The sequence below is a fragment of the Microcaecilia unicolor genome, chromosome 2 (genome assembly GCF_901765095.1).
Source record: "Microcaecilia unicolor chromosome 2, aMicUni1.1, whole genome shotgun sequence".
NCBI lineage: Eukaryota > Metazoa > Chordata > Amphibia > Gymnophiona > Siphonopidae > Microcaecilia > Microcaecilia unicolor.
The window spans coordinates 181,484,090-181,498,426 of record NC_044032.1 but is presented as its reverse complement, the minus strand read 5'-3'; the positions used below and the strand labels follow the sequence as shown (position 1 = coordinate 181,498,426).

The 14,337-nt window shown below is 42.8% G+C and overlaps 1 protein-coding gene across 1 annotated transcript in view; it reads right to left on the bottom strand.

The window, feature by feature from the left end:
- Nucleotides 1–6,941, bottom strand: part of SRFBP1 (serum response factor binding protein 1) — a 214,390-nt gene extending 207,449 nt beyond the window's left edge. Inside the window, exon 1 of the mRNA XM_030193532.1 lies at nt 6,792–6,941. Within this exon, the coding sequence (XP_030049392.1) occupies nt 6,792–6,821 (30 nt within the window). The 5' untranslated portion in view covers nt 6,822–6,941. The remainder of the gene's footprint in view (nt 1–6,791) is intronic.
- Nucleotides 6,942–14,337: the final 7,396 nt, after the last annotated feature.

The following is a 14,337-nucleotide window of genomic DNA, read 5'->3' as shown; positions in this document are numbered from 1 at the left end:
TTTTTATCAGACTGAACAATCCACTTTCTGCTACTGCAGTTGCCGAGCCTTTTTAGCTGTGCTGAATTAATGACTCACAATCACATGAGTGACAGTCATTTTCAAAAATTTAGCTTTACTAAAAGCAAACTGGATTGAATTGTAGAGCAATAAAGTTGTTTGGATAAAAAACATTAATGGTTACATTTACTGTAGTTGTGATACTTTTACTTTTTACTCAAAAAGTATTACATTAGGCAATTACTTTTTTACTTTCATTTAAGTTTTTGTGTTCTTCATTGTACTTTTACTTAAGTATTAAAACATACTTTTTTACTTAAGAACTTTGACCAACACTTGCAATGATGAGTTACATCTTTCTGTGGCAGGAAAGAGAATCCTTAGTAAGAAATTCAGACAATATATAAAATAGAGTTTAAACTAGAAGGTAAGAGTACCAAACAGAAGCAGGTTAAGTTCAGGAAGTCAACCCCAGCAAAAGCAAAAAAAAAAAAAAAAAATACAGGATCTTTAAGCCCTGATATTAGCAACAATATCTAAGTCTGCCTCTATCAACAATATCTGGCTCCCAACCTCTGGAATGGTGAAATTTAATCATACTGTACTTTAGTTTCATTCCTTTAGTCCAGCTACATTATCCTGACTAGTGGGTTATCATCCCCTCCTACTGGCAGATGGAGGTAAAGAAAGTTTTCCCAGTGACATCACCAGCATAAGAGGAATGCTCAAAGCAGAAGGTCCCTTAAACCATCCGCATGCCCCATCAACTACTGTGACTATAATACAAATTTAGAATTAAAAAAAAAAATGAACTCCTCCTCTTTTTTCCCCTCAAAATACATAACTGGAGAGAGAGAAAAAGACAGAGTTCCCCATGAGTCCAATCAACCACATCTTTCAAGGGAGGGTGTTAGAATGTTGCAGCTTGGACTAAAGGAAAGGAAATTACCAGGTATGACTAATTTTCACCTTCCTTAACATCCAGCTGCACCATCCTGACTACTGAGATATAGCAAAGCAGAGGAAGATAAGGAACTGGCCCTAAATACCAAATCCAATACAAGATCATTTGCATTGTTTTCAAAATAACTGGGCAAGTTTCTAAGATCTTAGTGTCCACATGTATCAGCCAAGTCGGTCATTAAGATCGGGTGGTCAAGACTTATTAGATGTTCCCTCATTTCATGTAGTAAGATTGGATGAATTTAGAAGTTTAATCGTTTACATTATGGGTCCTTTGCTTTTGAACAAATTGCCTGTGAGGTTAAGAAAGATCAGAAGCATGAATGAGTTCAAAAGAGAACTGAAAACATTTTGTTTATGCAGGCATGTATAATTGTGATAAGCATGCATAACTGTGATCCACCAAGAACTCTGGGATTGAGCAAAATATTTTAAATAAATTAAAAAATAAATAAGGCCCCCTGAATGATGGCTCCGCCAAAGTCCTTTCAGGTTCTGGTTAGCACATCCAGTCTGTAACGCTTCACAAAGGAATGCACTGATGACTACGAGTTGCCACCCAGCAGATATCCTCTCACGAAAACAATCGAGGCACCACCCAAGAAATTACCTGTACCTAAATCAAAAGTACCGTCATTCCAGGAGGCACTCGTTTAAGGAATGCAGAGGTCTGAACTAAGGCCACTCCTCTTCCCTGGAACTCCCCTCAGGTACTGTAGCCAAGCCAGATCTCCTTGGGAGAATCCCTGCTCGGCTCCCCCTGGAGACCTCTTCCCTCAGGACTTCTCTGATCCAAGTGATTTAGCCACCTCCTTGGTCTGAGTTTCACCCTTCTGACTCCATAATTGACATGGCAGATTGGCGCCACCTACTGTAAGGTGGCTAAACTGGAACCTCAGTGAGGAAGGGATGCCTGCCGCTCTACCATTTACTCCCTCACACCTTGCTTTGTATGCAACACCACTGGCTTCCTGTCCAATTCCGAGTCCAATTTAAACTCCTTGTTCTTAAAGCTATTCACACTGGTTGTCCCCCTTACTTAGCATCTCTTATCACTCCTTACTCATCCTCTCATCTTCATTCATCTAACACTCTACACCTGATTATTCCCTCATACTCAATGGCTGGCCTAAAGAGTATGAGACATTTGGCCTTTTACTTTCCAGTACCTACGTTGTGGAATCAACTGCCGTCAAACATTCAATTCCAAAATTTAAGACTGCTCTAAAACATATTTCTTTCGCCAGGCCTTCAATGGTGCCTAGACACTGGGCTGAGAGAGGACGGTGTGGCTATGTGTCTACAATGTTTTTCATTTTTTAATTCTCAGCTTCTTTTACTTACTTGCTTTTACTTGTTTGATTTCCTATTAATATAATAGCATACTCTTCTATTATCAATATGTTTTTTTATTAAAACCACCTGTTTTGATACCAAAGAAAAGTGGTATATCAAGGACAATAAACAAAATGCAGACAGCCTCAAAGGTGCCCTTGATCAGAGACTCTATGGATGTCCAGTTTGTAGAGCTTCCTGTCAGATCTGAGCCCTGATCCACAAAAGGAAGGAAAGCAGATCTCCTGGTTCACATGAAAAGGAGAAATTATCTTCAGTAGAAAGGAAGGAACAGGCGGGTAGACACCAAATCCTCTGAAAAAGAGAAATATAGGTCCCGACAGGACTGAGTTGGAAGCTCCAACGCTATCCTGGCCCACAAAATCACCATCAGGAATACCGTTTTCAAAGCGAGATCCTTGAGTGAGATCATATGAGAGGACATACAGTGCCAGATTTAAATCCTATGAGGGAAGAGACAATCCAACAGGAGATCACAAGCGAGTTTCCCTTTCAAAAACCATGCGATAGCCCCATGAGCAGCTAGGGAAAGTCCTAGAGCCTTACCTGGAAACAGGAGATGGCCACCACTGAACCTTGAGAATTCAACACCAGTCCCTGATCAAATCTTTCCTGCAGAAAACAAAGCACTTCTAGGATCTAAGCCTTCCACAGAGAACGGAGCGTTTGTAGCACCATTTCTCAAAGACTTCCAGACAGGATGTGGAAGACTTGCAGGACTTGAGCAAGATGAAAATCAGCACGAGAGAAAACCCCTTTCTTGCTCAGTGGCTCTCAAGGGCCAAACTATAAGCCAAAAGGGATACAGATCATTCATCTCCATCACACCCTGCCTGAGCAATCTGCAAACCCTTGGAAGGAGGAGCGGATCCTTCACTAACAGGTGAACCAGATCTGCGTTCTAGAGTCTTCAGGGCTAACCTGGAGCCACCAGAAAGGGATAAAGGGATGTTGCACAATCATGCACAGTACCCAGTAAATCAGAGGCCCCAGCAGGAGTAAAGGGGCTCTTCCCTGGGTCACTGCTGGACCAGGGTATCTATGCTGAAAGCCAGTTCCTTTCAATTGCTAAAGCAGTACTCTGCCTTGGCATTCTTGCTCGAGGCCAAGAGATCGAAGACTCGTTGTATCCACCAGTCCAGGCATAGCTGAAAGGATACCTACCCTGAATCTCACTCCCTGGAGTCAGCAGTGAAACGCTGCATGGGAAAGGGGTTTGCAGGAGTCCCACTGGGATTCCAGGGGGATGGGCACAAGTACTGCAGGGCTCCCACGGTAATGTAGCGCTTCGCCAGCCTACCTACCCACCTATCCTACTCCATGGCACGCCGGGGTAGAAACACAACCCAGTGCAAAAGACTGCAGGGAGCCCGCGGCGAGAACTTTGTTTTGAGTTTAAGAGGGGAGCGACTGAACGTGCTGCTGCTTTTGGGAAGTTTTACCCTATTGCTCTCCATGGTGGGGCAGGAAAAGCTGGTAGGGGTAGAAAAAGAAACAGAAGAGAAGCAGGAGCTGGGAGGAGGCAGCAGAAGGAGAAGCGGCGCCACTTGCCGCCAGGAGCTGGGAGGTTATTGTGAGAAGGATGGCGCGAGTTGGAGGAGGTTCTGCACCCCGAGCAGGAAAGGCACTTGGGAAGGCAAATAGAGGGAGAAAGAGCAGCCCGGCTGCAGCCCTGACCCCATGCCACACTCGGTTCCAGGAAGAGAGTACCAACTTCCCCCCCCCCCTCTTCTCTATTAAGTTCCGTTTTTGTGAACCCCGCCCCCCCTTTCCCAGCACACTGCCTGGATGGTGACGATGCCCCCAAACAGCAGCAAGCATGAGTCCAAGTACTTGGCACTTCACTTGCCACCTCCTCCTCCACACCAAGCAGCTCCCCAGGCAGGGGCAGCAGCGCTGGTGGCACTCCCAGCACCGGAGGAGAGAGAGCGGTGGGGACTGAAAAGGGAAGTGCTGTTGCCTGGGAGACTTCAACCTACTGGATGCAGACTGGAAAGTCTCATCTGCGGAATCAGACAGAAGCAGAGATACTGGATGCTTTTCAACATGCTCTGCTCAGACAAATAGGGATGGAATCCATGAGGGAAGGGGTAAAGTTGGATCTAGTGCTCAAAATGGGGAAAGTGTGTCTGACATCGAGTTGGTATCAAGCTGGCCAGTAGTGATCATCATATGGTATGATGTAATATAAGAACTAAAGAGGACTGCAGACACACTAAACTCAAAGTTCTGGCTTTCAAACATGCTGACTTTAATAGAATAGTCGAGTACCTGAAGTAAGAACTGAGGATTGGCAGACATACAAGCAGTGAAAATGCAGTGGTCCAAACTGAAAGGAGCTCTAAAAATTGCAACAGATCTTTATGTAAGAAAAGAAAACAAAAGCAACAAGAAAAGGAAATGGATATGGTTCTTCAAAAAAGTAGCTGAAAAAGTAAAAGCAAAATAAATGCTATTCATGAAATACAGAAAAGAATACCAGATAAAACTCAAAGTGAAAAGAGAAATGCAGTGGACGAAAGCTCAGGTGGAAAAAAAAGACTAGCAATGTAAAGAGGTGACAAAACTTCTCAGGTATCCTGCAAAAAGAAAGGCTAGAAATGGAATTGCAAAACTAAAAGATGCTGAGAACCAATATGTGTAGAGTGATGAGTAAAAGTGGATATACTAAAGAAATACCTCTGTTCAGTACTCACAGAAAAAAATCCTGGATAATACTTTGGTTGGCTGACAAAGATATATAACGTAAATGCAAAATTCACAGAAGAAAGTGATTACGAAAACCTTAAAGTGGACAAAGCCAAGGAGCCAGCTCCATCCTGGGATATTGAAGGAGCTCAGAGAGGTCATGGCAGGTTTTCTTAAAAATCTGTGACATGCTAAAAACGCTAGCGCGCTTTTGTAAAAGATCCCCTACACCTCCTCTGTGTAGCTTCTTCTTATCTCTCCCAGCGTACCTTTAGTGTATACTCTAGTGGATCCTCCTCTACTTCTATCCCACTGTCAGTTGGTGTACCTCAGGGATCCGTCCTGGGACCTCTTCTTTTCTCCATATTCTTTCCTTAATACTCTGATCTCACCCCATGGTTTTCAGTACCATCTTTACGCTGATGACTCCCAGACCTAGCACTCCACACCAGAAATCTCAGCAGGAATCCAGGCCAGAGTATCAGCCTGCCTGTCTGACATTGCTGCCTGGATGTCTCAGCGCCATCTGAAACTAAACATGACTAAGACTGAGCTTCTCATCTTTCCCCCTAAACCAAACGCTCCTCCTCTCCCATTCTCCATTTCTGTGGATAACACTCTCATCCTTCCTGTCACATCAGCTCGTAACCTTGGGGTCATCTTCGACTCCTCCCTCTCCTTCTCTGCACATATTCAGCAGACTGCTAAAACCTGTCGTTTCTTTCTCTATAGTATCAGCAAAATTCACCCTTTCCTTTCTGAGCACACTACCAGAACCCTCATCCACACGCTCATCACCTCTCGCTTAGACTATTGCAACTTGCTTCTCACAGGTCTCCCACTTAGCCATCTCTCGCCTCTTCAATCTGTTCAAAATTCTGCTGCACGACTAATATTCCACCAGTGTCGTTATGCTCATATTAGCCCTCTCCTCAAGTCACTTCACTGGCTTCCTATCCGTTTCCGCATACAGTTCAAACTCCTCTTATTGACCTATAAGTGCATTCACTCTGCAGCTCCTCAGTATCTCTCCCTACATTCCTCCCCGGGAACTCCGTTCACTGGGTAAATCTCTCTTATCTGCACCCTTCTCCTCCACTGCTAACTCCAGACTCAGTTCCTTTTATCTTGCTGCACCATATGCCTGGAAAAGACTTCCTGAGCCGGTACGTCAAGCTCCATCTCTGGCAGTCTTCAAATCTAAGCTAAAAGCACACCTTTTTGATGCAGCTTTTAACTCTTAACTCTTATTCACTTGTTCAGAACCCTTAGTTTATCATCCTCACTTTAATATTTCCTTATCTCTTGTTCGTCCTGTTTGCCTGTCCTAATTAGACTGTTAGCTCTGTCAAGCAGGGACTCTCTCTTCATGTTCAAGTGTACAGCGCTGCGTACGTCTAGTAGCGCTTTAGAAATGATAAGTAGTAGAAGTAGTGTTAAGAGCGTGGCAGTTTTAAGGATGACTGAGCGCAGAGGACAGCGGACAGAAACAGAACAGTGCCAACATTTCAAAAGGAATGTCAAGCACAATACAAATACCAGTCTCTGGACAGGATGAAAGAGCTTACTCAATATTGGAGGTACTCAGCACCCACAGAACTCAGTCTTATGACACCGAGAATAGTTAAAAGCCAGGATCAGAGGCGAGATTCAGACAAATTCAAACTAATCACAAAGGAACCAAGGCAAGGTACGATCATTAGTGATATCAGGAAAGGAATCAAGGGCCAGATAATCTTGCCTAAATCAAAATTGTATCACACACCCACCCGCTGCCACCTCACCTCAGTGTTGAGATTCACAACCTGCGCCATCCCGTACTGCAACCAACACCACTATGCACACATGCCGATTCAAAATCAAAAGGCAAATACAGGAAGACAATTCGGAAACACTACACATGCGCCACAGTGTATAGAGTGGAAACCGCAGAGGGTCAAACTTAGGCGGCAGAGAAGTGCGTCCACTATTCAGAGTTACCATCTAAAAGGGTTTCCCCGCCAAATCGAGCTAATTTTGAAGGCGGGCAGCAAAATTTTCGCATTGTCGGATTGCTTTTTTTGGGCTATTTTCTTGAGATATGTGCGATATTCGATATTCACCCAATGAAAGCTACAACTCAGTCCTGGTGTTCCGCCTGCCTGTCTGAAATTCCATTTCCAAGCCTCATTCTGGTGCTCAAATAGCTTCGCTCTCTTCTGCGTTCCAAGCTTCAATCTGGTGCTCCAATGGCCTCTACTTCAGTAGTCTTGCTAGTAGATACTAGTACGGAGGCGGAACTTACTAGGGTAGGCGGTATTATTGTGATTTTGTGGTCTTACTCGCTGTTTCACACAGAGGTTTTAAATATATTCATATAGATCGTGGTTTAAAGAGATCAGTTTGTTTAAGCTGTAGTGTCACTAATTAGCGATGTTTTCTGTGGGTTTTTTTTCCTGTTTATATTGATTGATTAATAAAGTTAACGTTTAAAGTAGTTCTTCTAATATATTTGGGAACTGATTTTATTTATAAGGCAATTTTTTCCATATGTTGCAAAAACTTTATATGGCATTTTTTTTTTTGCAGTTCTTCTATACAGCACTATTTTAAAAAAAAAATTTGATGTATCTGATGACACTCCTTCCATATGGTACTTTTTTTTTAAATTACATTTGTACCCCGTGCTTTCCCACTCATGGCAGGCTCAATGCAGCTTACATGGGGCAATGGAGGGTTAAGTGACTTGCCCAGAGTCACAAGGAGCTGCCTGTGCCTGAAGTGGGAATTGAATTCAGTTTCTCAGGACCAGAGTCCACCACCCTAACCACTAGGCCACTCTTCTTTATTATTTACCTTTTAAGGGCCGTTATAGCTTAGAGTGGTAGGGCTAGGGCCGGCGTGGCGCACAGCAAATCGGCCCTACCACTGGCCTCACCCAGGATCCCTCTGCGTCTCGCACATTTCCAGAATGAAAACACCTTTTTATTTTCTAGCGCTGGGGGTGCCCCCCAAGGAGATGTAATAGGACAGGAGATGGCATGACGTCAAAACGTTGAAGCTGTCTTCCCCTCACAGGCGCCATATTGGTGTACCCTTAAACTATCAGCTGCTTTCCTTAAATCTTTCCTTCACGTTGTTCCTTCACCTACTTTTACAGTTTTCAGCCTGATTAGGTCTGCATATTTTTATTTAATGTCAGCTGTAGAAAAATGCTGGCTTGTGCACATATGTGTACAGAAGAACCGTCAGAACAAAATTTCCTTTCATGGGTTAGAGTGGTAATTTGTACTAATTCGTAATCATTGTGTCATTTGGAGGGGCTGGTTATAGGGACACCCCAGCGGGCGTTGTATTGGTGCTGAGATTTATTTCACTTAGTAAAAGGTTGCCAAAACAGGATGAGAATCATGTTCTCAATAGAGCTTTTATTTTTAAGTACAAAGGGTTTTTTTTTCAACCTTAATTAGGTTGAAACCTGGGAGCATGTAAAATCATTTTTTTCCAGTGCGTAAATCAAAAGAGAAAGATGGTGTGTGGAACATGCTTCTTTTGGTTTGTGGAATGCAGTAGTATATTATAAAAATGCACTTAATATTTTTTATTGCTTCTATTTAAAAGAGAAGGTATTGAATAATGAGGGAAGAGCTACCTTCATGCAGAAGACCAGAATTAGCTCTGCAAGCTAATTTTTCAGTTCTATCAGTATTCTGGGATGTATACCATCCGGTCCAGGAGATTTGCTACTCTTCAGTTTGTAGAACTGCCCCATTACATCCTCCAGGTTTACAGAGAATTCATTAAGTTTCTCTGACTCGTCAGCTTCGAATACCATTTCCGGCACTGGTATCCCACCCAGATCTTCCTCGGTGAAGACCGAAGCAAAGACTTCATTTAATCTCTCCGCTACAGCTTTGTCTTCCCTGATCTCCCCTTTTACTCCTCGGTCATCTAGCAGTCCAACCGATTCTTTTGCCGGTTTCCTGCTTTTAATATACCTAAAAAAAACTTTTTACTATGTGTTCTTGCCTCCAATGCAATCTTTTTTTCAAAGTCCCTCTTAGCCTTCCTTATCAGTGCTTTGCATTTGACTTGACATTCCTTATGCTGTTTCTTATTATTTTCAGTCGGTTCCTTCTTCCATTGTATTAAGTAGCTTTGAAAACATCACCTGTAGCACATTATGAATGTGATATATAAATAAGCATAAATAAATCCAGTCATTCCAAGTCTGGGCCCTAGATTTTGGGCTGTCTCCTAAGCCTAAGAAAATTTAACAAGGCCTGTCTTAAACTCTGTTTGAGCGTGGAAATTATTCTGTTGAGCATGCATAGTGCAGCCATTTTAAAAAAAGGTGCTACTATATGACCTGATGCAGCTCCTTAGTGAAACACTGGCCAACTTTTGAAAGTGACTGCGCTAAGCATGCTCAAAAGGCATCCCATCTTTCTGAGATCACTTTAGTTTATGAAGGCTAACCTCTCTTTCCTTAGCTTTTCAACTACTACTTTTGAGAATCAAAGTATGCTTCTTTTCCTCTTACTTTTATTTTCTTTCCTAATGGTTTGTTGCCCCTAGATCTGCTGCTTTAAATTTTGCCCACCACTTTTCTACTTCCCCCAGCTGTTCCCATCCAGCTAACAGCTCCTTGAGATATTTCCTCATCTTGACAAAGTTGGTTCTTTTGACATCTAGAACCTTCACTTTTGAAGAAACCCTCTCCACACGTCTTAATAGTGAAACACACCATCCAGTGATCACTAGATGGTAAACGATCACCCACTATAACATCAAAAACATTATCCCCACTCGTAAGCATCAAGTCTAGTATGGCCCCATTTCACGTGGGTTCCATTACTAACTGCTGGAACAGGTCTCCCTGTAGAGAATCAAATATTTCCTTATTTCTAGATGAGCTTGCAACAGAGAGGCTCATTCAACATCCAGCATATTGAAAGCATCTACTAATATCACTTCCCCTTTCATTGCTATCTTGTGAATGTCTTCAATTAAATCTCAGTCCGCCTCTTCTGTCTTTGAGGGAGGTCTGCATATCATACTAATACAAATACATTTTTCATTCCCTCTTGCCAGATTGACTCTCAGTGCTTCTTCCTTACTCTCTAAGTTCTGCAATTCTGTCACTATAATATTATATTTAACATGTAATGCCACTCCGCCACCCTTTTTTTCCTGCTCTGTCTTTCCTGAATAGAGTATAGCCTGGTATAACTATATCCCAGTCATGGTTCTCTGTGAGCCACATCTCCATAAATGCCACTAAATCCAAATTAACTTTTTCCATCATGGTCTCTAGGTCCAGAACTTTGTTCCCCATACTACAGGGATTGGAATACAAAACTCTTCAGATATTGCCCATTTTTTAGAACATAATAGCCATACTGAGTCAGACCAATGGTCCATCCAGCCCAGTGTCCTGTTTCCAACAGTGGCCAATCCAGGTCACAAGTACCTGGCAGAAACCCAAATCTTAGCAACATTCCATGCTACCAATCTGTTTATAGAAAGGTATTTGATGTTTTACTTGCCTGGCGGATTTTAATTACCTGGAGCTTTGTTCACCCTTCCCCCAACAATTTTAGTTTAAAACCCTCTTTATGAAGTTAGCCAGTTTATCCTTCACCTCTTCTTTGATAGATGGACATCATTTCTGCTTAGTAGTTCATGGAAAATCATCCCATGGTCTAGGAAGCCAAAACACTGTTGATGATACCATCAGCACAGCCATGCATTTATCTCAAGGATGTGAGCATCTCTGATTGGCCTTTACCTTTGACAGGGAGGAGCAATGAGCAGGGAGGAGCAACACCACCTGCGCAACTATCTACTTCACCCTCTCTCCCAGAGCCATGAAATCAGTTTTGATACATTTGCCCCTGGATTCTATATAGCACGACTTAAGTTGTGCATGCAAATCCGGTCATATTCTGGAATTCTCAAACCACTGAGTTAGGGTGTTGTCTTTGCAGGGTATGGCGATTATTTCTGGCTATCTTCTTTTTGTACAGCATCTCCTTCCTATTCGCTGGAGATCCCTGATGGTTCCAGAAGCATTTAAGAGATGGATATCTCTTTTTTCAGGGATACTTCTGAGTCTTGTCATTTCCTCTAGGAGCTCTTGAGGTTCTTTCCTGTGGGATTCAATGTGCAGATATTTTGCACCTGGAACCGATGATTCCTGGCGTACCAAGGTCCCAAAGTCTTTTTTTTTTCAGCTTTTTTATAAGTTAAAGGAAGCATCTAGCTACTTTTATGTGAGATCTAGCCACTTCTGATTCCCTGTGTGTAGTTCTGCTTGCTTCCTCCCCTGTTATTTAGGTATAGAGCAGTTTATCTTATCTGTTCAGGCTTTAGAAATGTGTTTTGTATTGCTGATAAGTGAAAAGCAGTATATTCCCTTTGTAGGTGTAATTCAAGGATTAAAGGGAGTAATTTTCAGCAGTCAGCATTTCAGCACTGAATATCCAGGGCTAGTTTTCCTGCTGCTAACAGCCACAGTTTATGTGGGTCCTGGCCGATATTCAGGTGGGATCCATAGATAAAATTATGCCACATTTATTTATTTAAATATTTCTATAACACACAATTCAAAAGTTCTCAGCAGTTAACAGAATGTACATACATAAAATCATAAAATAAACATTTGTTCTTTCAAACATAAAACTTCAAAGTAAAACATATAAAAATCAAAATAATTTAAAAACCTGTGCTTCAGTCTAATCACTCCAATCCAATTATTTTTGCCAGCTTAATTTTGATCTTCTGCCACCCCTACACTTGTATAAAGAGATACATTTTTAACTATTTTATTATGAAGGAAGTTACACAGACTGAGAAATTGATTAATCAAATGGATAGAGATGATAAATCTCCTTCTGTAGAAAATGTAGCTTACTATTTTGAAGATAAGATATTTATACTAGGATCACAGATGAAAATACAATATAATAAAGAATTGATAAATACAGAAATCTTACTGCAAAACGACATTCTGGCAGATGGAATTTGGATGATCAGATGATATTAAAAAGATTTAGTAATAGTCACTGTTCATTAGATTGCTGTCCTTATTTTCTGAGACAACCACCATCAATGTTTATATGGTGACTTGTCAAATTAATATTATATCACATTAAGTTCTTATTGACCGCAACAACCCAGAGGGTTCAGTGTGGTTCACAAAAAAGGAAAAGCAGGTAAACCCTGCAAGCTAACAATATCAATTTAAAAGAAACAGTTCCTTATGTCAATACTACTAAGAAAAGCAATTCCATATCAGGTTAAAATTTTCTTAAAAAGGAAAGTTTTTAAAGCTTTCCTAAATAGAGCAAACTATTGAATTTTTCTAATGCCTAAAGGGATAGAATTCCAAATGACAGGTGCTTGATAAAAGAGACTAGCTAAAAATATGTTCTTGTATTTTAAACCATAAAGGACTCGGAAAATGTAGTTGAAGATTATCCCATAAACCCCTATTCCTGTTGGAGATCTGCACCCAAGAAGAAAAAGTTCTAATTGGGTGAAGATGTCCTTTAGACCTAGGTGGTATAGAGATGTATTTTCAAAGCACTTAGACTTACAAAGTAGAGGACGCACGGCGCTTCAGCATTCTTTCCCTTTTGTCTCAGCTCTGCCTCTGGTCCCACCCTCATTTCCTGTTTCCGGAAGGGCGGGACCAGAGGCAGAGCTGAGACAGAAGGGAAGGCATGCTGAAGTGCCGTGCGTCCTCTACTTTCACTGCTGCCTACACCGAGGTAAGAACTTTTAAATTACAGCCAGCAAGCAGGAAGGCGAGGGGCAGGCGCACAACTGTGAGAAGAGGGCGACCAATGCAGGTCGGGCTGCCACTGAGAGAGAGAGAGGGAGGGAGGCATGGGAGTGTGGAACTCCGAAGACAGGGTGGCATGGAAGTTGCAGGTGGGAGGGAGGGGGCGGCCCTGGAACTCGGAGGAGAGGGGGGGCCTGAAATTCGGAGGACAGGGAGGGAAGGGGCAATTCTCCGTCGAATGAATGCTCACTTCCAAAGTTCTTTTGCTGGCTGGTACTGATTTCGCTTTCCTCTCATTGATCCGCCCTCTGACGTCATCACGTTCAGACGCGAGGACGGACCAATGGGAATTGTGTTACGAACCCAGGCATCCAGACATGGAACGTTGGAGGTGCAAATTATTATATAGGATAATGGAAAGTTTGGTAGCAACTCAATAGTGGTTAGGGTGGTGGACTTTGGTCCTGGGGAACTGGGGAACTGAGGAACTGAGTTCAATTCCCACTTCAGGCACAGGCAGCTCCTTGTGACTCTGGGCAAGTCACTTAACCCTCCATTGCCCCATGTAAGCCGCATTGAGCCTGCCATGAGTGGGAAAGCGCGGGGTACAAATATAACAAAAAAAAATTATCTGAATATTTAAACCCTCAAAATATACTTCACTGATCTCAGTCCAGATTCAGAAAAGGTTTTAATGCAGAAAGTATCTTGGGCACTTTAATATCAAATCAAAAAGACTAATGTCAAAAGGTCATAAGCCTACGTGGCTTAGTAAAATTGCCCCTTAAAGAACAGAATCCATCAGACTTGGCATTCCTTGACAAAGTAGGCCCAAACTACATGGCTAGCATCCTATGTCAACCCTTTATCCAGTAAAATCCAACATCATCAAATCAGAGCCACTGTGACTACTATAGAAACTTGAGCGGCCCTGAGCTTGGATGTCCCCATCTGTGATCCCAATTACACCCTGTGTCACGTCTGTGGCCGTGACCACCCTCAGCCTTACCTTCTTTCTGGGGGTCAGCAGCTCTGCTGGCTTCTGTCTGTGTTTGTGTTAGTCTTGTCTCTGTCCTGGTGTGCTGGCTGCTTCCAGCATGAACCTGATTGCTTCACTAGACCTCACCTGTGTGGGCTATGCCTCTCTAGGGAGCCAGCATCTAAGATGGCTGCCACCGGCTCTGTGCCAGCTTCCAAGTTGGCTCCTGCTTGTCTTTCCTGTGGGCTCACTTCCTATGTGTGTCAAGCCTCTCTTTGGGGTCAGTGTACTTCCTGCTTCTGTCCTACTGCTGGTGACTCATCAGTGAGAGCCTTCATAAGGAAGTGCTGTGCTTGCAGTCAGGGCCTTTGCATAAGTGTTATGCTCTTAGGCCAGGCCAGGTCAGGTTAGTAAGTGTCTGCTGCACTACTGCTTAGCCTCTCTCTGGGTTCCAGCCCAGCTTTTTTCTGTGTCTGTGTCTCTGTTGTCCTTCCGTGGGGGGTCTTCCCTGCCACTGTCTGTCTGTGGACTGCGGTCCTTCCTGGCTTACCCTGAGTTGGGGTGAAGTCTCTGTCTGTGGGCT